The 26,545-nt window shown below is 33.4% G+C and overlaps 1 protein-coding gene across 1 annotated transcript in view; it reads right to left on the bottom strand.

The window, feature by feature from the left end:
• DACH1 (dachshund family transcription factor 1) overlaps window positions 1–26,545 on the bottom strand; it is a 423,085-nt gene that overhangs the window by 113,176 nt on the left and 283,364 nt on the right. The window contains exons 5-7 of the mRNA XM_073894450.1: window positions 19,997–20,169; window positions 4,823–4,958; window positions 1,336–1,470 (exon numbers count right to left, since the gene is read on the bottom strand). Of these exons, the coding sequence (XP_073750551.1) occupies window positions 1,336–1,470; window positions 4,823–4,958; window positions 19,997–20,169 (444 nt within the window). The remainder of the gene's footprint in view (window positions 1–1,335; window positions 1,471–4,822; window positions 4,959–19,996; window positions 20,170–26,545) is intronic.

Genomic DNA, 26,545 nt, shown 5'->3' with positions numbered 1-26,545 from the left:
CAAATATAAAAGGTGTATGTCAAAGTATGTGTAAAGGACAATATATATAATATTTTTAGTCATTGTTGAAGAACAGCTTGTGAAAAAACTAGAATTAAGTATTTAGATACCATCTGGCTCACTGACGCATTGCATATAGTTTAGTAATAGCATTTGATATCAAATTTCAAAATAAAAAATTAGAAAGTTGCCTTAATGCTGCTCTCAATTATGCCTAGATTTTGACATATTAGCACCTAGAAAAGATTATCATTTTCTCACTGACATTCCATAATGCAGATAATCTAATTTGTAGAAATATTCTTTCTCCCCAAGGGCTCTGCATGTCTGTTTTTATGTTGAATGGGAAAAGGTTTTATATAAGTATCCTGACTTTTGGGGGAAAAAAAATTTGCCCCACCTTAACTTTGCCTTCCTCCAATCATTTCTTTCTGCTTCATTAATTATTAAATATCCAATTTTATTTATTTTCCTTTTTGACAGCTAGTTGTGCTTTTTGTGTAATTATGTTTTCCAAAGAATTAATCCTTTTCATAACACTGATTATTTGGTATTCATGTTAAAAAAGATAGTCAAAGTACCCAGTCTTTATTAATAAAATTTGAAAATATTAAATTAAGACAAAAAAGATTTGGAAGGGTTCCTATATTCACAATCCAAACATTACTATTTGAAAAAATAAATTTGCATCTACTAGCACAAATTTTTAACATGCATACCAAAATAATACTTAAATTTCTTCATGAAAGTACTTTATGAAATAGGGCATGAAAATATCAATCAATATATGCCTGTGAAAATGGGTTAGGCTGATACAAATGAAATACAAATAGGAAACTTTTAGCTTCCCACCAGCTGGGCTTTGTTATTTGTTACATGTAATTTTGAAACAACAACTAGTACGTTGTTTGGTTAGATTCACTTCTATTTCCTGATTGGTCTGATGACCATGTAGATTTTAATCCCAAAATATTAATAATAATCCTTCATATATTGTTGTAGCTCTATCAGGTACATAAAAATGACATTTGGCCCTAAAGGCATTGAGAAAGACAAATAGTAGGTCTTTAGCAACTCAGTGATAACAATTAAATAATTGTCCACTTTTTTAATATATTGGAAAGTAAATTATCACCTACCTGTTGTATAAGGAAAAGCAGCAGATCTTCATTCACACTTCTTTTTTGCTGAAAAGGCTTAAGTTTGACCTAATATTGTAGGTTTTTAAAATGTTTATATGCCATCTTTTGTGAGGTAGAAGTATACCTCATTCTGTGATTAAAATCTAGTTAACATGTTGAACAGGAAAAACAAGGCCATGTAATCATATATTACCTTTTTCAATATGCATCCTTTTTGATTCATGTCCCATATCATGACCAGCCAAATCTCCCTCTTTGGGCCCAGGGAGTACATTTGGTGATAAACCCATCAGCATCTGGTTCATGGATAACCCATTCTGATGGACAGCTGTCAAGCCCAAAACAAAAGAACAAAGACAAAAACACCATAACACACAATGTTCAAACAAATTAATTAAACTCATTTGGACTCAAAAATAAATAAAATATAATGGTCTAATGGTCTAACAGTATTGTAATCTATCTCTAAGAAAACTGAGAATTGATAACTATGATAATTCTTAAAGATAAGCAGAAAAATACTGGAATTGAAAACATTTCATCTTGTTTTTATTTCACAACGAATATATATATTTTTTATATATCTGGAATACTTTTGAATGGCCATACCACTACAACCACTAAAAGTTGTTAACTTTCAACAAGTTAAGGGGCTAATGTAACTGTTTTAATATTCATATTCTATTCTAGTCAATAAAACACAAGGTTTACACAGATACCAAAGTACTTCTTTAAAAAATTGAATTTGAACTCAGACTTGAAAATAGAAGTGCCCAATTAATATCTATTGAAGGGTTGAATGAATAAAAACACTAATTGCTTTCTTGAACTATTAACAGTAACGTGTCACTATTGAAAAAGTAGATGACAAAACACCCTTATGATTTTCAAAATTCAGTCAATACATTTCTTAATAAATTGCCCAAGAAAATCTTGGTTTTGTGCAAAAAACTGGATGAGTACTCATTCCATAAAAACTTATCTTCTCTGGAAAAAAGAGATTTTTTTGAAAATATCATAAGAATATATTAGGAATTATCATTTGGAAATCACCACAGCAATAATTGTGTGAGGGAAGTATCTTCAAAAGATAATTCTAAAAGGAGTGGAATGGAAGTTTGATGGAAAATATAATATAAAAATATAATATTGATGAAAAAAATTAATTTTATATTTTATAAATATAAAATATAATATTTATATAATATTTATATTTAGACCTATTATTATTACTTAATATTTACAAAGGTTTAAAAAAAGTAACTTTACAGTGGAGTAACTTTTAAGTGGTATTCACCACCTTAACCAAGAGATAGTTATGACAAGTATTGAGGAATATCATGTCTCTTAGAAGGATGCACTGAGAAGGACACACTACCATGCCTCTGTGATTCCTGCCAAAAATTCATAATTCAAGTCAAATCATGAGAAAGCCAAAGCATCCAATCTAAAGGAAATTCTACAAAAATAAATGGCCTATATTCTTTGAAAAACAATGTCAAGACACTGAAAGACAAAAAAGACCGAGGAACTATTCCAGATTAAAAGAGACTAAAGGAATATGACAAGTAATTGCAATATGCGTTCCTGGATTGGCTTTCGGACCAGTAGAGAAAAATCTTTTGCTATTAAAAATATTAGTAAGATAAGAATTTAAAAAAATATGTTAGTAGGAAAGTTGGTGAAATTTGAAAAAGATTTATAGTTTAGAAGGGTACTATAATAATCTTAATTTCCTGATTTTGATCATTGTTCTGTGGTTACATAAGAGAAATTCCTTGTTTCGGGAAGATAAACAATGATGTATTTGAGGTAAAGGAGCATGATGTCCATGTCCACGATAGGGACATTAAGGTGCCATTATGCCTTTATCAAGATATCTCTTTCAGAGACATAGATGATTGGGTGAATTGAGTATCAGTGTGAAAAAATTCTTTGTATTATTTTTGAAATGTCTGTGTCAGTCTAGCTTTTAAAAAGAAACATTAAAAATATGCATATACATGAACATGTATTTACATAAGTGTGTGTGTGTGTGTGTGTGTGTGCATGCATTTGTGTGCATGTGTATGTATTTCTACTGGGACAATTATGGTAGTCCAAGCATGTAAAAATGTCTCCTTTGTTCTATCAAGAATAAAAAAGAATACAATGATTAATTTAAAACATGAATATATGACAAAATTCTTTCAAATTGTTCCCTATCTGCCCATAATTTCCATTTAAGTGTCATGAAAAAATATTTTTCTTTCTCTAGAAGGACAGTGTCTTTTCAATGATGACATCTTATAAAAGCATTAAAAATGAAACCAATATGCATCATGAAATTTCTGATTCTAGTGTCAGCATGGCATATAAGCATACAGAAAATATTTTATATGAAAGATGGCTTGAAGTAGTGGGAGCCATGATTTACAAGCCCCAGAAAATGTCATTGGTTTGGGAATGGTTATATTCACTTTTATTAATGCACAGTTATAAATCTCTTACAAAATTAGGGATATATGTTTTAGACAGGCCAAATCAAGTATTTATATTTAGAATTACGTTGAACTATATAACTGTCAATAATTAACTATTTTTAAAATAATCGTATTATATACAATTTAACCTAGTATTTGTTATCTACCTCAATAACATTCACACTAAGGATTTCTGCTTTACACAAATGAAAATTTTTGACTTATAAAGACACTTTATAGCAAATGTTTTTTCTGTTATAAAAATATTCTCAAAAACCAAATAACTTCAGCCAGTTATGTGTAATTAGATAAAGTTTGTACCACAAACATGATTTCTTAAACTAAATCCTGGAAAGGATACAATGATATTGATTTTGTCAACCAACACAATTACTGTTAATATGTTCACTGTATTGTAAAAACAATACTAGATTCTCGACACAAAATACACATATAAAATAACCAGTTAATTGAATGGCATTTTTAACTTTACTCTTCATTTTCTTGGTTAAATATCTGAAAATGTAATCATGAAATAAAACAGAGCCCCTACTTTTTAGAATTTAATATCTGACAATAATATGCATTATTGACTTACTAATTCAAATCCTAAAATTCAAGCAATTTAAAATTCTTTAATCTAACATTGATCAGAATGACTAAGACTTTTTTTTAAAGTTAATTATTTTTTTATTATGTTATGTTAAACACCATACATTACATCATTAGTTTTTATGATGTAGTGTTCCATGATTCATTGTTTGTGTAAGTCAATTATTTTGAATTCCATTTTTTTAATTCCTCTTTGTGTCTATGATCGTCAATGCGGGTGAATTTTGAAAATTGATAAATTTCAAAACCTGGCAAGGGGGTGGGGCTGCGGAATAAATTTGAGTAACCCCTAAACCATGTACTTAGCCACTAGATAACTGTGAGTTGTAGGTGTTTACTTCAGAAACTAATCTAGAAGGTTACTTTCGCTGTTTCATAGCTCAGATCTTTATGTGTGGCATCAAAGAGAGGGAGTTTATATCTGAACCTGTTAATGGAGTGCCATACCTCATGATATTGCAAACTGGGAAACATAATTTTGAGAGATGGCTATTGCTACGGAGCTTCAGAACATGATACATCTGAGCTCTATTTGGAATGAGGGAATTTTGAGAAGAAAAGCCAGCTAATAGTTTAAATGGTGACAAGTAAAAGTATGAGACCTACGGATTCTGTCAGAAGAGCTCTCGGTCCGTGCTGGGGAGCTGGACACACTGCTGCTCCGGTGGGATGAGGCGTGGCTGCCTGGCCTCCGGCCCTCCTCCAGAGAGGGCGCAGGCGAAGGGCTGTCTGGGACGCGCTCCTGCGGCACCGCGGGAAGGAATTGGGGGAGAAAAGAGGTAAATATGTGGGAACTTTAATTAAGGAACGTTGATTTTTGTTCATGCAGTACTATAGAGATGCAAAGGAAAGAAATTCATCTTTCATTGGCAGTGTAACCTTTTATCTTGAGCGAAGCCAAAGTAGGGAAAGACTAGTTAGGAAACGGGTTCTATAGGCAAGCGGTAATGGCAAATGTGGATCCCCTCTCTGGATAAAAAGGGAGGCCAACAAAGACAACCCTTTTAGAACCCATTAGAACAGCAACAAAATAACAGAACAAAGCAGGTTTCAATTCTAGACAATTATCAATTTAAAAAGATCTCTATCTAGGTTCTATTGCTTCAGCAAGTGTCTAAGGATCATTTAGCACACAAATTATCAATGTGACAGGCCATAATAACAGTAACACTAGAGTCGTTATTAGCAGCTTTTTCCTCATGGCACTGCTCTGGACGCACCTGGATGGTCACATTTTTAAGCGTCGTAGAAATCGATTATTATTTAGCATTGGAATAATTTTGTTTGATTCTAGTAATTTTCAGACTACCTGCTTCTCCCAGCTCCAATTCAACCACATATATGTATTAGGGGAAATTCATGAAATATATATTAGTTGTATCCCAGGGAAACTTGGTATCATGTTTCCTGATACTATTGTGTTAACACTTAGGTCCCACACCACGTCTCCCCTGCTAAGCCTGAACCTTCCCCATTAGACTAATGTGCAAATATATCGTATAACTGTCTCCAATGAGCTATTATAAATGGAGTTACAGATTAAGAAATAAGATACTCCATTTACTAACATTTTTTTCTTTGAGCAACAAGATATTTATGACTTCAGATAGCAAGGCACATAGGCCTGGAAGAACTGTCTTTTCAATAATTAATAAATATTTGAAAGGTTAGAAGGTAAACTACATGATATAGAATAAATAAAAAAAATGCCTTATTCAGGTGCAAAAGTACAAATATTAAAAGAGCAGCAGACTTTAAGAAATTTAAAAGAAAAAAGTTTTAAAATGTAATTGACTTGTAGGAGGTCAATGGACCACTGAGAATGAGGGTAGGTAATGCTATCTTTGGTCTCAGAGGTTCTATTAGTCCGGTGGTGGTTCCCAATCCTGCTCTGCATTAGAATCACCTGGGAGGTTTGTAACATGCCTGTGCCTGGGCTTTCCTCCCAGAGATTCTGGCTTACTGAGTATGAGGGTCGAATCGTGTCTCCAAAAAAAAAGATGACATCCTGATCCCCACTACCTGTGAATGTGAACTTCGTTTGGAAAAAGGGTCTTGGCAGCTGAAATTAATTAAAATGAGGTCATGCTGGAGTAGAGTGGGCTTTTAATCCAACATGACTGGTGCCCTTACAGGAGATATTGTGAAGATATGAGAGAAAATGTCATGTATGGAGGTAGAGATTGGAGTTACGCAGCTGCCAGACAATGCCAAAGATTGCCAGGCACCACCAGAAACAATGGAGAGGCAAGGAAGGATTCTACCTAGGAGCTCGGATGGAGCATGACACTGCTGCCATCTTGATTTCAGACTTCTAGTCTCTACAAATGTGAGAGGCTACGTTTGGGTAGTTTTAAGCCACCCAGTGCATGGTCTTTTGTTACATCAGCCCCATGCACTGAATCAGAAGTGGAGCCCAGACATCTCTTTATTTTTAAGACTCCAGGTGATTTTAATGTGCATCCAAAATTGAGCACCACTTGTCTCATACCCATTTAATTTTTCAATCCTGGACATTGTTGATAAACATCTTCCACAGATATGTGGAGGCTTAATTTTTGAAAAGCATGACAAATAAAATGAAAATAACCAGAAAAATGACCAAACCCTCTTCCAAAATCCATGCATGAACCAGTTTCGCATTATATATTCCATGGAATAAAAACAGGTCCATAAGAAACTTCATGACAAAAGATTTGCAAGAACCAAAACAAAGGAAAAAGAAAAAAAAAAACTAAATTCTTTCAAAAGTTACAATGTATATTAGAATCTTGTTGTAAAGATAACTTTTTGTATTTTAGGAGATTTTGGACTGGTCTAAAATGTGTGGATTGGTTTCTGTAAAGGACAATTAAAACCTCCCAAAGGAGAGATGTATTATCAATATTATACCATATAACACTTGCCCTTTACCTTAATTGATCAGAGGTTAAGAATAAAGTGCTATATTTTCTGAAAACAGCAAAACTGACTGGTATGTAGGTAAATGTATGCATCACACAATATGTTTTCTTACCCAAGTCACGTGGGGTTACATTTGAACGACCGAAAATAAGCAAATGAGGAAGAGAGATGGGGCAGAAAAGAGGGAAAGAAGGAGGCACCCCCCCCCAAGTGCTAGAATTTGCAGTTAGCTTGTTCAGAGAAGTTTATGACACATCATACATTTGCTATACTGAGGGATACTACAGAAAGATGGTTTCCAACGGCACAATTTGGAGATTAAAAATTTTGAAATTAATGTCTCAACACACACACAAAAAACATATTACCATTTTTTTCCCCAAACTAAATAAATCAAAGGAGGTACACTTTTTAAAAAAGGATTTTATTTATTTATTTGAGAAAAAGAGAAAGAGAGAGAGAGAGAATGAGGAGGGGGTGGGACAGAGGGAGAAGCAGACTCCCCACTGAGCCAGGAGCCCATCATGGGGTCCCAGGACCTTGAGATCATGACCTGAGCTGAAGGCAGTCGCTTGACTAACTGAGCCACCCAGGCGCCCCAAAGAAGGTATACTTCTAAATGATATGAGTTCTTTAGTCCACACGGCAAACAAATGACCTAAGTTTTTTTTTTTATTTTTTTATTGTTATGTTAATCACCATATATTACATCATTTGTTTTGGTGTAGTGTTCCATGATTCATTGTTTGTTCATAACACCCAGTGCTCCATGCAGAACGTGCCCTCTTTAATACCCATCACCGGGCTAACCCATCCCCCTACCCTCCTCCCCTCTAGAACCCTCAGTTTGTTTTTCAGAGTCCATCATCTCTCCTGGTTTGTCTCCCCCTCTGACTTAGTCCCCTTCATTCTTCCTTTCCTGCTATCTTCTTCTTTTTCTTTTTTTTTTTTCTCAAAATATGTTGCGTTATTTGTTTCAGAAGTACAGATCTGTGATTCAACAGTCTTACACAATTCACAGCGCTCACCGTAGCACATACCCTCCCCAATGTCTATCACCCAGCCACCCCATCCCTCCCACCCCCGACCACTCCAGCAACCCTCAGTTTGTTCCTGAGATTAAGAATTCCTCATATCAGTGAATGACCTAAGTTTCTAAGAAACAAACACATACATGATTTAAAAGAATAGAGACTTCACATCTGGATGCTGAAAGTTACTTCCAATCTTTTAATTATAATTTTAAAAACAGCTGATATTATAAATCCTTTTTCTTAACATTCACACCTACCCTAAACTATGAAGCAAAACATGCATTTATTATGTATTCAGTTTGATGAGTTCTATCAAGATCTAGAACATTCCCATAACCCCAGAAAGACTTCCCTTGTCCCTTTCCAGTCAATTCCTCCTGATTCCTATAAGCAACCACTTTCTGAATTCTATCACCATAAAATAGACTTGCTGGTTCTAGAATTTCATAAAAATGAAACCATATAGTACATACTTTGTAGCTGGCTTCTTCTTCACAACAAAACTTTTTTTGAGATTCATCCATGTTATTACATGTGTCATTAGTTCATTCTTTTCTACTGTTGAATATATTCAATTGCACAAATATATCCCACAATTTGTTAATCCTCTCACCCCTACCCCCCAAATGGCAATTAGGTCATGTACTTAACTGCTTGAAACAACACTGTGCTTAATGTGTCTTTCAAGGAGCTACTCAGATGGGTCTTGGAAGAAGTGTTTTTAATCCTTTACATATAATACTGTATAGAATTCTTTTATGGTCTGTGTAAATGTATTAATAAGTTATGCTAATGTTAACTGCATAAATAACCAGAGATATACTACAAGGAGTCTAACCTTGATTTCTAAAAATTCTAATAAAGCGGCACACGAGTTTGTCTAAACTTGAAAGGTAATTCCTAATATGTCTGGTTCTCAGCACTTGGATTGCACAAAAGTACATGGGATGTTTTTGAAAAAGAACATTCTATATTTTTAATACAAAAATACAATTTTCTAACTTAACCATTCTATTTTCTTGAAAAAGTCACTGATGTCAATGTTTATTCATCATTACATTTTAATAGCTGTCATAATAGTTATGTAGGTGATCATATATGCGGTGGCACATGTTTGGATGCACAGAGATAAAGTGCAATCTTGAAATAAATTAATCCCTCTGAAGTCATTTCGCAAGTCTTGAGTTTCCTGTCATAATAGATTTCTTACTGGGGCTAATGGAAAGCATGAGAAACTGATTTTTTCCTGAGATATTTAACTCATAAAATATTTAAATATTTAATGCCTAAAATTCTAGCAACAATGATTATGCCATTAAAAACAATTAGTTGTTTTATTTTCCACATAAGTATAAAAATTATTTCATTAGTCAATATATTTAACTGTCAAAGCTTTCCTTGATGATTCTTTTCATTCATGCATTATTCACTTATTCTTTTATACATTCAAAATACTCTAAAACATCATATAATAAACCAGGTAAAAAATAAACTGGATTTAAATCTAATGTAAAATACATCTTAAAAACATAATTTAAGGCTTAGAAAATGTTGGTGAAATTGTATTTAATTTAGCTTTAGCTTATTTTTACTTTGATTATAATTGTCTAAGAACAAAGGATACAAAGACAATACTTAATACTTTCGTTTAAAGAAAATATTTTAATTTATGCAAATTTTTATTATTTAAAAGCTAAGTATTCAATTGAAACTTTCTATAAATTGAGACAACATATTCAGTCATTTCACTTAATGTATAATTTCAATCTTTGGAACATGATGTATTGTTCTTTGAAGAATTTCATTAAAGTAAAATCCACTGAGCAAGTAAGATTTGAATACATTGTTGCACAATAAATTAATTTATTTCAACAGCTTAATTCTTTTATCATATTTATATGCTTGCCTTTCCAGAGTATGCTATAAGATGGAGAATAATGGAGACAGTAAAGAATTGCTTAGGAGAGAATCTCATAATTATTACTGAAACAAAATAGATAATGAGTTTTATTCAGACATAATAAGAAAGAAGCAGTTCAATGTCTATAGGGAAACTATGTAAACTGGATTTATCATTTCATTTGTGTAATACCCTTTAACCTCCAAGATGGGCCTGAAGTAGGACAAAGAGGAAGAATATTTAATTTAATACTTCAACACACTGCTTTATAATCCTGCATCATAACTCCACCAATCAATAAAACACAATCCTCTGCAATGTTCCATCTTTATAAAACCAGCCACAATAATAAATGAAAATTTAAGAGGAATACCCTCTCACAAAAAAAGGTCATACTAATAAACTAATGGTAGCAGAATAACAATAAAGAAAAGGCTGCATTTATTGCCTCTGGGCAGAACAAGAAGTATTAGTCTCTAAGATAATTCAGAATCAAAGGTGGAATTCAAAATAGTGTATTCCAAAATTCTAAAATAAAAAGTATCAAATGTTCAGTATTACACATGTGCAGTTAAACATTTAAAAATTACATTGCCTCAGCTGCCTCCTCTCCATCACAAAATGCATTATATTTTATCAACTTAAAATATTTTCTTAGTGTAAGTCTAAATAATCACAACTCAATCACAACTGATTTCTCTAAAGAATTATTTCATTTAGCTTTACTTTATGTTGCTCCCTTTTTAATTCTCTGGACTTTCATATGTTTATCAGTCTGAGATTCCCTCACTGAATATGTTATAGGAGTGGGGAGAAGATATTTCTAACATTAAATGTTATCTTGATATAATGTTTAACTTACAAAATTGAAGTTGACTAGCACTTTATATAACGCAAACTCCTGAGCTTTAAAACAACTCAGACTTGAATTCATTTATTCAAAGAATATTTACTGAACATCTAATATGTGCCAGTGGTCCCAGGTTCTGGTTGATGGAAATCCTTTCCCTCATGGAGTATCTATCATAAACTAGGAAATGGCAACAGAGTCCAGAATCATATATGTACACTGTTTAAGAGTGACATCTAAATTCCCTTGTTCTGAAAAAAACTATCAGAGAAAACAAATAGTAGAAGCGGGATTCTGGATTCAGGAAAATGTTAAAAAGTAATTCTGGACATCAAAAACTAATGAAGTAATGTATGGTGACTAACATAATAAAATAAAATTTTTTTTAAAAATAAAATGGGAAAAAAAGTAATTCTGGAAGACAGAGTAAATGATGCTACTAATATACTTGCATCAAAACTCCATGACTCAAAGTGAGGCTTCAAGGGGTATTTACATACCTCTTTTTATTTGTTTTGGTGATGATACACAAGAAATACTTAATGTTGCTAAATGTGAAACTGGTAGGACCCATGAGTATAATCATGAACAACTTAGTTTTATTCTTCTACTGTCTCTTCAAACTTATTCAGTGGTGGTAGGGGACTATTTTTTTTCCCCCTGTATCTGTATGAAAATTCAGGTAGTCTCATAATTTCAGATTACTATTTGTTAATATAAAGTCTTCCAGTTACTTTAAACAACATACGGCCTTGGCTCAGGGATATAATTCATCCCTATGTAAAAATAAATACTAGCATCTTAATTAAAAGCTAGGACTTCCTCCACTCCCACACTCAAGTAAGGAGGAGCAGAGGGTGCAGAGAAGGAGAAAAAGGTAAATTCTGTCTTGGCCAACACTGCCATTCATTAATTGGCATGGCAAATGCCTCTCTGTGCATGGCAAATGTTGAAAGCCAAATTTTTAACTAGTTAAGGCACTGAAGATGTTCTTAGAGGCTATAACCACATGAAACTAGTCAGATGCAGTTCCTTAAGGGTGTAATTCATCTCTATCTTCCTCTATATCCTGAATGTCCTACACAGTTAAATCTGGATGCTTGATTCAAGTTGAGCTTGGGGTGAGACTACTTCAGAGATGGTGTTGCATGCCCCCATGCATACAAAGTCTGCTTGGTTGCATTTTATGATGCTGGCTCCCACTGATTATCATGGCCTAGAGACCACTTCATTAAGACTGGCAATTTGGTGACATTCTAAATATATCATTCCTTATTCGTTTTTTGGCTAGAAGATTTATTTATATGGACAGAAAGTTCCCCTAATGAATTAATGATTATTTTGAGGAACAGTCTATATGGGAAGCCCAGGAAAATGCTTGATTCCACCCTTTTATTTATCCTTTGTTTAAACCTTTGTCCTTTAAAAGAATCAATTCCCTAGATTTCAAAGGTGAATTATGAGTTTGTTTTTTAGTATTATTACAAACTTCTGGGTTTAAATATATGTGATTTGTTTAAGTACATTGATGTAGGGTATACTTAGTGGTGGTTATGTTTTAATACTTTCTTTTTCTTGTGGGTATCCTCTTCACATTTAATAACAACACCCAAACGAACATTAAGAGAATATACTTAACTGTTTTTTCTAAATCCAAATAAAAATTATATGAAGTCAATTTTCTGTGAAATATGTCTAAAAGTAATGCATACATCTAGAGTTATTTATGATTGCCTCAAAATAAACTACTCTGTACCTAAAAACAAACATAAAGGACATGACATTGCTCTAGGATTTTCATGTACTCTGAGAATCGGGTCACTCTGGTTCTAGTTTTTATAATATTCAAACATTTTAAACTTTATGCACATAAAGTCCTATTTACTAAATAGTACTTTAAGGACCTACTTTGAAGGAAAGTATTAGGGAATGGAAATTTATACATTGTATTTAATTTTTTTTCAATGTTTAATTCTTTAAATGAGAATGTCCTAAAGTGTCTCTGCTTCTCTCTCTCTCTTTCTCACACACACACACACACACACACACACACACACAAACACACAAGAGGTTGGTGGAGAAGCCTAACAAATTTAAGTCATATTACTTGTTCTCAGAAAACCCTGTAATGTGGCATGAGAGAAAGATGTTTATTCAAGAATGTAGAATAACTTGAATATTGCCAAATTTCTCAAAAACAATTCTCTACTATCCCTGAAAAAAATGAAATCTGAAAAAAATGCATTTAAAAATCTGCTTTGTATACCACTGCACTACAAACCCTCCAAAAGCAAATTGCAGTGCTTTTCTTAGGTGAAGAGGGCTGAACAAGAAAAAAAAGAGTTCTTCCTTTACGATTTTGACTCTATTTCAAAAGCTTGACACAAATTCCTTATAAGATTCTATAACTTATTTTTAAATTTTTTTAAATTTTTTTTTAATTTTATTTATTTATTTCAGAGAGAGAGAGAATGAGAGATAGAAAGCACGAGAGGGAAGAGGGTCAGAGGGAGAAGCAGACTCCCCGCCAAGCAGGGAGCCCGATGTGGGACTTGATCCCGGGACTCCAGGATCATGACCTGAGCCTAAGGCAGTCGCTTAACCAACTGAGCCACCCAGGCGCCCTATAACTTATTTTTAAACAGATGTTTGTGAATATTTGGAGAGAAAATAATGGGAGAAGATAATGTCAGTGTACAAAAACGTCTAATGATATTATTTATAAACACTAATTTAATCAGTGTGACAACCTGATGAGGTAGGGATATCATTAACCCCATTGTGACAGAGATATTAAGTAACTTGGCTGAGGTCACATGACTAAGAGGTGGTAGAACTGGAATATAAACCCAAGGATCCTTCCTCCATAATCTATGTTTTAAACCACTAAAATATACTGCCTTTCTTTTTTTAATTTTATTTTTTTCAACAAGAACCATTTTTTCTAAGTCCTTATGATATCGTTGTGAATTTATTAAATAAAATGTGAGGAAAATATTGATTCATTCAGGGAGATTTGGGACTGCTTGATGAATGATACCTAAAGAGAATCAATTAGTAGAACATTTCAGCCTATTAGGAATTCTCTAATGACAAGAAGAATTGATCTCTTGATTTATACTGTTTATTTTCCTCAGTGATTTAAGGTAGTACAAGTAATACATCCTTTTACAATTTGGAAATGATACAATGATTGTATAAATAGCTAATATGATAGTTTAGAATGTCAAGACTCAAAAATATCTGAAGAATAGGCTTCCAGTTATGGAATGAATAACTCACAGAAACAAAAGGCACAGCATTGGGAATATGGTCAATGATATTGTAACAGTGTTGTATGGTGACAGATGGTAGCTACACTTGTGGTGATTATAACAATGTATAGAGAAGTTGAACCACCATGTTGTACTAAAGTAATATAACATTTTGTGTCAACTATACTCAAAAAAAAAAAAAAAAAAAGTTAAGTATCTAAAGAGCCTAAATCGGTGGACTGGGAAACACACTTAATATGGACAAATGCAAATTCCTAGTAAAAGTATAAAAACAAAGAATTGGCTTAATAAAATTTCATGTTGAAAAGGCATGAAACTTAATGAGCCACACATTCAACTAACACAACAGTTTTATGAATTATGACTACATTTATAAACTATTGTCCAAATTGAGGCTTATGTTAGTTTCAGTGTCTCTTCACGAGGCAATTCACTTCTAGAATATTGTATGGGGAGGGTTGGGGACAAGGGGGTGCTTTAAAAAAGGTCAACCAAGAAGCTTGATGAGGAATGGTCAAAGGAAATGAGAATATTTGGTCTGGAGGAAAGAAACACTCTAGGTACTTTAGCAGAGGATTTGTATATTTAAATGGCTAGAACACAGAAGAATTATTAGACCTTTTTTCTTCCAGGAGAATGTAATAAAGTTAAGGTAAAAGCTAATGTAGCCCCTCCTCACTCTTGAATTTGCTAAAAATAGAATAGGCTTTCCACGAAATCTTAGCTATATAAAAATGGCTAGGGAGGATGCAAGAATTATTTCTCCACCATGGGGAAAGCGGGATTATATAACATCTGACATCTCAAGTCTATGTCTCTTCATTCATAACATTCAAAAATATCTGAGTCTCACTGATACATAATAGACAAATACAGAGCCTATAATAATTTAATATATACTTACAGGCAATTGGCTATTAGGGATTTAAATTAGAATTATTGTCTAAACAGTATATGCCCATTTCCTACTCAAAGTTATCTTACTAAATTATTTCCAGTAGTCCAAACCAATCAGCAGGAGAAAAATCTAAATTTAATTTTGGCAGACTCCATCATGAAGGTTTGCATTTAAAGCAAGTAAGAATGTTACAGTGGTACTGTCTTCATCTATGTAATTTTCTTTTCCTCAGTCCTTTTAATTTATTTTATTTTTCAACACCAAATCCTGTGGCCCCACAATGTTTGAGAGTTTAGTTTTAGCTGTATCAATTATCCACAGCCTAAGATTCACATGTGTTTGAGTTAATCAGAGCTTTAATGTGGATATCAGCAGTCGTTTTCTGTAAAAGGCCAGCTAGTAAATATTTTATTCAACTCTGCTTTGTATGTGAATGCAGCCATAGACATTATATAAAGAGAGTAGCTAAGTTGCAAACACATTTTATTTACGGACACTAAAATTTGAATTTCATTTCATTTTCATGTGTCATGAAAGATTCTCCTTCCTATGATATTTTTGCCCCACCCACTTAAAAGTGTAAAGCCATTCTTAACTCATAATCCATGCCAACACTGGGGAGGCTGGGTGAATTTTACCCAAGGAAACAGCTTTCGGACCCTGCTCCACTGCATGTACTAGTATGTACATTCTCATAAATAGGTTTATGAGAAAGTCACTGAAGCTCCTTTACCTCCTAGAAAGGGTAAGGACAGAATGCTTTAAAATATGTAACTCTGAGAGCTGTGTTTTCACTTCTCTTCTGTCTTATAAATTCTTATTGCCATTCTCATGTAGGTTGAGTTATCATTTTAATTCTTGTCATTACTCTCAAAAATGCCAATGGTACATTCCAGCACATGGAAAACCCCTCAACCTTCTATTTTCCCTTCAAAGGCTACTTCTCTTGTTTTATCATGCCTTCAGGTTGGGGTATATCTTCTTCTCTAGTATTTAACATTTCACTTTTAATCGGCCTTCACAGTTAGAATCTTTTCAGGCAAACCAAGTTGCAAGCGCTATTCCAATTGCCCACTCGGGTCCCCTACTATTTAATGCGACATAGGAGCCAAACATTTTCTTTGGGGAAAATAAAACTTCCCCCAAAGTAAGTTTAACTAATACATATCATGGGAGTTTACTAAACACTGCTTGTGCTATAAAGTCTACTATATAAAAATTTAGGCAGATTGATTTATTAACTTGTCTCCCCTAATATTTGGAATTCTATAAAGAACCTATTCCTCACCCTTATTCTCTGAGGCCATTCTCTCAATTTTTCCCAGGTCTGAATATTTCTTACCAAAAATTACTAGCATTGTCTCATGCTTTTCTTGACACTGTTTCTTCTCAATGATCTTTACCTGTCAGCATCAAATTTGAAAATATATAGGTGGCCAGCCTCAGAGGAAAGGGGCAAATAACTTCCACAGTGGCCAACAGAACTTCACTTTGATGTTGGCAATTAAAACTACCAGCTTTGTTTTATTAATGATAAATAATAATTTAAAAACTATCAGCTTTTATTTTCTCTAATCATTCTTAATTAGAACCATTGTTTCTTATTTAGCTACTATGACCATTTATACCACCAGTGCATTCAAAAGTCCAGAATTTCCTTTAATCTATCCATAGCCAAGTTTCTGAAAATATTTGCCCCAAGAGACTAGGAAATGGGATATCACTACAATGTAGGAGGTGTTGGCACACATTTCAAGACAGAGAGCTCCATCCCTTTATTACCTTTTTTGCATATTTCCTTCCTTTTTCCCTATCTCCCACCTCTCCACTAACCTTAATTTAAGAAACCACAGGAATGTTGCTGACTTTTCAATAATCTAGATTGTTTTCTACAGATGCCTTCCAGAGGAAACCCAACTCCTTCCTCCTACTTACCTAAACCCCGACAATCAAGGATTTATTAAAGGAAGTTTCACTATTTAAGTATTCTAATTAACATTTGCTACAACACAAACTATTTTAAAAATATATCTGTACTGAAAATATAAAATAAATCAAGCTTCTTAATGTAATTTGAGTCTTTTGGATCCATGTTCTACTAGCAGATGTCCAAATTACGTAGAGTTTATAACAAAGTCACCCATTATGATTTTAAACTGCTAAAATCCGCTCTTATCCGTTTCAAGAGTGAAAATTATGTCTACGGCCATACCACCCTGAACGTGCCCAATCTCGTCTGATCTCAGAAGCTAAGCAGGGTCGGGCCTGGTTAGTACTTGGATGCAAAAGTGAAAATTATATAATTAATATTATGAGGATGATTATCTATAGTAATAATTACTAAATTTAAAAAAATGAGAATAATCACATCCTATAACTACTACTTAGTACGTTTTCTTTTTCTTTTTTTTTTCTTTTTAAATAGCTATAGAGTACAATTATAGGGACACTTAGGCTTTTTTCTTCAGCCAAAATCTCCCTCTGATTCACTTCAGTGAGTGAGGCAATGAGAATTTGAATTCTCAGTAATAAGTATTACCAAAAAACGATCATAAATTGAATCACGCAGTGACTCCTTGATTAACAAATTCTTTGGTAACAAAGGAACCCTCTAAAAGTCACTTAGAATAAAGCAGAATTTTTAAAAGTTATCTTCTCAGTTCTTGGCTGATGACAATGTAGCATTCATTGCCAATTTCTCAGCAAAAGATTTTTAAGAAGTTGATCTGGGTCTTCTGTGATATATATATTATATATATAATTTATATATTTATATGCCATATATTTATAGAGAATAATATATTTATAATATCCATATATCTATAATATAGAACTAATATAATTATGTATATTATAATCTATCTCTCTATATATATAATTTTTCTGATACGGATACTTCAGAAAATGATATGAGGAACTAGTATATATCTTTTTTTATAGAGCTATTATTATAAGAAAAACTGCTATTAGCATATTATTCAACATTCTGTATAAGTAGTCACAAGACCTTTTTTATAATGTATAATGGATATTCTCTATCATTATAGTATCATACAGAGCATTTTCACTGTCCTAAAAATTCCTTGTGCTCTCCCTATTCATCCCTGTCAACCCCTGGCAATCACTGATCTTTTTAGTATCTTCATAGTTGTCCCTTTTCTAGAGTGTCATATACTTGGAATCATATAGTGTGTAATCTTTTCAGCCTGACTTCTTTAATTACCAGTATACATTTAAGTTTTCTCCATGTCTTTTCATGGCTTGATAGCTTATTTCCTTACAGTTCTGAATAATATTCCATTATATGGTGTCAGGAGTTTAGCTAAACTAGTCCATGGTATTGCTGCCTAGGCATCCATTTTGTTTGGCCAACTGTCTTGGAGGGACATGCAAGCACATGGCCTAGACAGCAGCCATAGCGTCACAAACAAATCGTAAGTCCCTGATAGGACTTCCCCAACAGCATTTGTGATTAGCAGTCTCCTTTTAGATAGGAACCCTGTGGGGCTTACCAAAATGCTGCTTTTCTGGTTTTAATTGATCTAGCCCTAGCCAAGGAAACTCAAAATATTCCACCCATGGATCTTAATACAGGCATCTGCCCCAGATCCTACCTTGTTTGCACTCTGCCTTGACCTCATCATGTGGTGCCTCGAGGTATACCTCCAGGTACTTCCTCTAGGACTCATGAGTAATAAAGTTCTCTATTTCAGTATTTCTTCTGGTCTGTTGTTGGACCATGACTCACCATCAAGCACCCTATGTTCCACTTAACAAATGTTAATTTAACAAAATCATGGAGGTACCACCTTTTTAATCCTTTCACCTACTGAAAGACATCTTGATTGTTTCCAAATTTGGGCAATAATTAAAAAAATAAGCTGCTATAAATATCCATGTGCAAGTTTTTGTATAGACATAAATTTTCTACTTACTTGGGTAAATACCAAGGAGCTGGCAAAATATAAAATCGTATGGTAAGAGTATGTTTAGGTTTGTAAGAAACCACAAAACTGTCTCCCAAAATGTGTATATCATTTTTCATATTTACCAGCAATGAATAAGAATTGTTAACAGGACCTTTTATGTAAGATACGCTCCAGAGGCTCCCTTAAACTTAAATGTATTATATCCAGAAAAAGGAAGTAATGATTATGTCAGATAAGGATGAGCATGAGGTATCTTTTACTTAGTTGAAAAATTAATCATGTATTCTGACAATGCATTTAAAGTAATTTGATTTAAATACACATTATAAAATAAATGAAAAGTATACACATACAAATTTAAGGGGGGAGAGAGAGAGAGAGAGAAAATTGTGTATATACACACATGCAATTTTTGTATAACAATAATGTTATCTTCCACATGTACTGTATTTTGAATTTATAAAAAACAATGAATTTGATTACTTTGTTTAGTTTTTACACCTATACTGCATTACCTATTTTTTATATGTAGAATAGAATCAGAAAGATTCAGTCACATGTCCAAGGCAACATAGCTACTAAGTGGCAGAACCATAATTTAACACTTCTTGTCTTCTAAAAACAAGTCAAGTACTTTTCCACACCTAAAGGCTCAAAACACTACACGCACATACATATACATGCATGCCCTCATACACACAACCAAACATTTAAACATATGCGTTATTTGAAATATATCAATTAATCTCCTATGTTCATCTCTCTCTTAAACGATGCAACACAGAACTTAAGATTAACCTAACCTCACATTGTCTAATATTGTACCCCTGCTTCTACCTGGTTCTAAGTACTACAAGTGATTTTTCTCATTACTTACTACCACGTTGCTGTTTTGACGTTAGAATTGTGGAATAAAACCACAGACTGAGAGATGGTGGTTTAAGATGCTGTTTGGCGGAAGCCGAAACAACCATGTAAGAAAACAATTACCTTAATAACAGATGTCTCAACTCTGGATGGGGGACTCTGAACTTGTGCTGCGGCCGCCATATTTGCAATGGTGCTGAGATGGTTCATCTGGCTCATTGCCATGGTGACAGACGCTGGAGGTAGGCTGACAGGAATTAGAGGGTGGGGCATCATCATAAAAGGAAGTTCCAGTCCTATAAAAAATACACATATATCATCATTGCTCTGGTCAAGTAAAACTATGAAACATGGTACATCTCATTTATTAAAATGGCAAAGAACATAAATCATTGAAAATGTAAGCATTAAGAAATGTTCTAATAATGATTACCAAAGGAAAAATATTTGTCCCCTTTTAGGCAACGATATTCACTCACCACTCACGGGAATTAGTTTTAAGGATAACCAGTTTGGTGCCATGTTTTATCATATCACCACGCTTCATGTGTTTAGTACAAATGGTCAATTGGCTGCTGTATTATTCTTCTGATCAGTCTAATTCTTGTTTAAAATATGAGGGTTTTTTTTTTTTAGCTTATCACAATTAGTTATCTAAATGTAGTATCTCTTTATTCTGTCCTATGTTTTACTATGCAATAATTAGAATTTTTTTCTGTGCAACTACTACTTTTTAGTGCTAAAAAATGCCATGATACAGTTTGGCAGACGGTGGCTCCGCTGAAGGTGATGGAGACAATGACTACGTGGAAGGCTGTGAGGTCCAGGCAGGCAGAAGAGGGTGACAGAAGTGTGAGATCCCTGGGGTGGGCAAGGGTACAGCGTTTCCTTATCCCAGAAAATATCACTGCTGCTTGTGGGGAATGAATATAAATAATTTGGATACAATATTATTCCAAATCTTCTAATGATTAATTCAAAATGAGGTTTTAAAAAGTACATCACATTTGGAGATTGGCCAAGTGACTTCTGGGGAAATAACCTCAAGTAATTTCCTCCAAACCATATTTTCTTTTTTGTTTTTCTATTTCTCACATAGGTCCTCAATTAAAAGAAAATTCTACAATATTTAGCCTATTTTTGGAGTCTAATCTAGTTTGACTAACCAAATATAAGATGAAATGGGCTCTGTTATATACCTAGAGAATTAATTACTTTGTGGAACTGAAGCCCACTGGTAGTTGGAGTCATCCTTTTATTAAGTGATATTCTAGCCACCATTCAGAGTTAAAGTTCCTCACTGAATTCCACCACAGATCCTAAACATGGAATCATTAAATGCCCAACTTGGTTAGACACAGTACAAAGTACCCAAGAGATCACTTTATAAAGGTTTATAATGTCACAGCAATAAATAAAATGTGTGTGCATCAATAAATATATCACCTTTTTTCAACTACAGAGAAACAAAAATTGATGCTTATGGCAATATAGTGTCAAAGTCAAAACAGTATGTTTGAGGGCTGGCATTTTAATACTGGTGGCCATGTCTTGGATTTCAGTAGATCCTGAAACACCTTAATAGGCTATATCTTGGAAAGTGTTTATGAATAAATTTCATAAATTTAACTATATATAATTAAATATATAATTATATTTATATTATATATAAGAGATATAATATACAATATATAATATATATAATTAAATAAATGAATTTATATTATAATTTTTATATTTAAAATATAAATATATATTTATACATAATGTAAAATATAATTTTTATATTAAAATTTATATTATAAATTTAATTCTTTATTAAATAATTCATCAATTTAGACATGTCCCCAAATTAAATTAACATTAACTTATTGTTTTCACTGAATCTGCTGAATAGACAAACTACCCATTTGAAAGAAAATTTCTGTAATGTCCCCATCAGTTTATGAGTTTTCATTTCTTAAAGGAACTCATATTTTCTTATAATATGCTTAGAAACAGCAAAGTTGGTAAAACTCCAATTTAAATGCTTTAGCTCTATTAAAAGCCTCATTGTAAAATCTCTACGATACAGTTTTTAATGAAGAATACTTAGTTACTGCCATGATTTTTTTCCATTTACTTCATGAAGACAGTTAAGGTTCAATATAAATTCAAACTCATTAGCTCAATACTGTCTGGATCTTAGAGTAAATCGTTCAGAAGTGGGTAATGAAAACTCAATTCAAATTCTTCAGCAATCAAACAAAGCAGTTTTATTAAACAATGAAAAGAATCAATTAAAATGGATATCTTTATTATCTTTATTATTTTACAAGAAACCATGACAGCTTTTGGCTAAAATAAAGTTTATAGCTTCACCCAGAAATGACTCACAAAAGAAATTTCTCCAGCTTGTTCCTACACTGTGATATAAAAGTTCACTTCCATATTCACAAATTTATGTACTTTACTTTTCTACTTATGCCTTTTTTGACACTTAAACCAAGGTCCTAGTCAAACATGTAAAAATTATAAGTATGAATTTTTCAAATGTATGATATCATGAAAACATTCAGTGACAAAACATTTTAAAAATCTCCACTCTACAATGCCTCTATCAATGTATGCTCAAATTTTTTTCTTTTTTTACTTTTTATAGTATCAGTTAAAACAAAAAATGAGGCATAATCACTGACAGTTGGTATAGAAATAGCACTTTGGAATAAATGCTATTTGAATATGAAAACTGGATTGGGAATTTGTAATTAATGGGTAATTCTCTCTACATATTTCATTTACAATATCCAACAAAAGCAAGCATTATATTTTCATAGTATGTTGCTTATCTGGGCAATTAATATATGGAGTGTAGAAAAATATTCACATTCATTATTTTAGATTCAGTCTGAGCTCTGTTTATATCTATTATCTACTTTTGTTTATCTGTTCACTTGAACCAATTTCTTCTTTTATTTGACTGCTGATTGCCCATTAGTATATTGGAAGAAGTCATTTTTCCAAATATATTTCAATTTTACTCTCATAGTAGAGAAACACTAACTCTGTTTTTTCACATTATATAAAATATTAAGCCAAAATTCTGATTGAATCATTCTGAAACAGATTATAGACAAAATATGATCTATTTTCACATCTCTTTTGCATCACAGGATATTAGTCCCTTGTGTAAGGTAAATATCAATCATCCATATGTGAATTTTCCATAGCAAGTTTATAACACTAGATTGGATTTTCCCACTACATAAAATGCTCCTAGCCATCTCCGCCAATCATCATTTGTTAAATACTCATGATGTTAGCTCATTTGGGTAATAAATAGAGCAAACAATTAAGAAACTAAGTCAGATGAAAAATATACAATATATAACTAAGTCAGCTGTAAGTGATTTTTGCTTTATTTATAACATCCTTTTCCTCTATTAGCATGAATAAATAAGAAGTGAAAATAGGCCACTTCAGAACAAGACATACCCATAGTTATTAAATGTATAATTTCAGGTGCTTTGGTTTAAGCCAATATATTCAGTGATTGATATAAGCCAGAATATATATATATATATATACATATATATATATATGTATGTATACACACACACACACATACATATTATGCCTATATACAAATATATATACACACATATATACCTTTAAAATTAAAGTGTACTACTTTGCCCATATGAAATCTTGCAAGAGACAGATGAAATATGTAAGAAAAATTCTTATATTTGCTAAGGAGAGTTAAGGAGAAACAGAAAAAAATGGATTGATTTTTCCTTCCCCATTCTTATAGAATCACACTGTTTCTTGACTTTACAGTGGAAGAACAAGATGAAGTTGATACAGGCCTAGTATCCTCAAAGAACACATACTGTAATAGGTTGTTGAGGCATGTATGCAAAAACTTATAAAATAAAACTATAAAATGGTTTGAGCCAAGAAAATGGTCATGAATTTACAAAAAGACACAGATGGTGTATCCAGCTGTTGATTACTTGGGATCTGTAATCATATTTTAATGTTGGGGGTAGGGAATGGAAGGGAGAGAGGATCTCCCATACCTGGTCGTACACACAGATTGTGGGGAAGTGCAGAAACAGTCTCAGGTTAGACATCTGCTTACACAGGTTCAGCTGAGGATAGAATACAACAGGCAGATGCTATATGCTGAAATTAAGAGTGTAACCACAAGCCCAATCAAAGCCAGCCACTAATGCTATGGCATCATTTTGGTAGAGTGAAAATTAACAAGTGTATAGTCTTGAAACAGCCAGAGGTAAGTGGGTACATAAATGAAAGAAAGAAAATTGAAATTAATGCCTGATTACCAACTTTGTCTCTAGCTAAAAACTGTTAATTATACATTTTATATAATCTGAAACAATTCCCTTCCCCAGCCTAAGTATACAGGCATTAAAAATTTATCAATAAATATGTATACAAATATATGGAACTTATTTGCAAAAGAAGTGATTGTGTGTGTTTAGTTTTCTTTTGTGTAAAAAATATTTTTTTCTTCAGGGACAAGCAAGGTGCTCTTCAGATTTAGTGTAACTGAAATCTGAATTTGTAAAGACCAGGTATGGGAGATTCTCTCCCACCTTACACTCTTCCCACCCCAACATTACCACATAGTTCAGATTCTGAAAAAAAGCAAACAGCTTGATGCACTTTTTATGAGCTCAGACTACTTTTCTTGGCTTGCCCCTATTTTACATTTTATCATAGTTTGTGATACATATTTTATGATGAACCAAGTTTTTTAAATGCAGAAATATACTGCTTTGGGGAGAAAACCTTAAATTTTGAAAGCTATCTCTACTCTAAAGGTAACCAGACTATGGGATGGTCAGAACTGATGGGTTACAAATATAAAATGGTTTTATTTTTCCTCTAATTAGTGCCTTCAAACATGTTTTGTCAAGGCTCCCTTTTCTGCCCCTTAATAACCTTGAGTATTAAAAAAAAAAAAAATCCATCTAGGGGCGCCTGGGTGGCTCAGTCGATTCAGCGACTGACTCTTGATTTCGGCTCAGGTCATGATCTCGGGATCATGAGATTGGGAGCCATACTCAGTGCGGAGTCTGCTTGAAATTCTCTCTCTCCCTCCCCCTCTGCCCCTCCCCTGTTGGCGCACATGCTCTCTTTCTAAAAAACAAAACAAAAGTCCCACAAAAACAAAAAATCCATTCTAGTTAACACTCATCTCTGTTTCCCCATCCCCATCGGCACTGGCCGGCCCTGGAGCCTAGGTAGCGTGGAAGACAAGGGCTTGGCTAGTTTTTCATCCATCCTCCCTCCTTTCTTCCTCCTGAATAGTAGGATAAAGATCTCCTGCCCAACCAGTTCCTGCTCAAGTCCTCCCTGCACTGTGTCTGCGTTGACCACACCTATCGGCCATTTACATCTTCCACATGGCAGGTGCCTAAATGCTAAGTATCTCCTAAGTCATGTCTGATCCTCTAAGGGGGGGCCCTTCCAGAGGAACTTCCTCGCAGCAGGAGTCCCTGACAATGGAAATCTCCCTCAGCTTCCTGTTCTTCTAAGCTCCCAAAACTGCCATTGCCTCTTGAAACTAAGGTCCTTCATTGGTGTGGGTCCTCTTGTTCTGATGTTGTCCTCTCTCTACCCTGCCACCTCTCAATTCTTTATCGCCATTGCTCAAATATGTACAGAAAACAGATCAGCAGTTCACGTCAAAACAGAAATCCAGCTTTGAAATGAGGTTGAGGCACCTATAAATTCTTGAATGATTCTCTTGGAACTCCCCTTTCCTTCACCTGGTGGTGAGGAAACGCTCTCAAAAAGGGGTCAGTGAGCCACAGCCCTCCCTATTAGATGCTGTCTCTTTACTACAAGGATTTCTGCAACCCCCCTCTCCCTATGGTCATACCCTCTTAAAATGCAGGAGGAGGGTATTTGTGGAGTCTGGAGTGATAGTTAGGATAGGCTGGTTCAGGGGCTATTAATAAGTAGCAGTTGCTTGTTACTTTCTTTAAAATGAGGAGTGCCCAGTACCTTTTGTTCTTGTGTGGGACCACAGGAAAGATTCTATTCAGTATCTTATTACATGGTATATTCAGTAGAACCAAAGACAAATATGGCTATGTTATAAATAAAATTTTAGTAACTGATTCTTGCAAATAAACTGAAATAAAGGGAAAGAAATGTGAATGTTCAGCATTTGGAATGCTATTTTACAAATCAACTGAAACATTAAATTATCAATTAAGACAGATGTTCAAAAAAAAAAGATTACCAAAAAAAAGATTACCATAAAAAAAATTAAAGAGTGATTAAATGTGGAGATAATCATTAGAAAAAAAGAGAAGATCACTCTGTTTTTTGGCACACAATTTTTAAGTAGAAAAGGAGATGGAAAATGTTTTGGGAAAGCATATTATTACTGTTTCTCTTTAATTAAAAAAACCACAAATTTTGGGTATGTGTATGAGTGGCACCAAATATCCTAGCCCAGATAATCATATTTATTATCGAATCCCGCATATATCTAATGAGAAATAGATTCCAAAAGGGAAGGCCATAGTATTTTTTATGAATTTTGGATAGAGTACATGTAAAATAATCAAACACAAAATTAAAGTGATCTGTAAAAAATAAACGCCTTTAAACTATTATGCATGTAAAAGTATATGTAAATGTTATTGCCCT

Source organism: Callorhinus ursinus, unplaced genomic scaffold, assembly GCF_003265705.2.
Source record: "Callorhinus ursinus isolate GAN/ISIS: 27379988/994484 unplaced genomic scaffold, GSC_fseal_2.0 scaffold7, whole genome shotgun sequence".
Lineage (NCBI taxonomy): Eukaryota > Metazoa > Chordata > Mammalia > Carnivora > Otariidae > Callorhinus > Callorhinus ursinus.
This window is presented reverse-complemented; position numbering and strand designations above follow the sequence as displayed.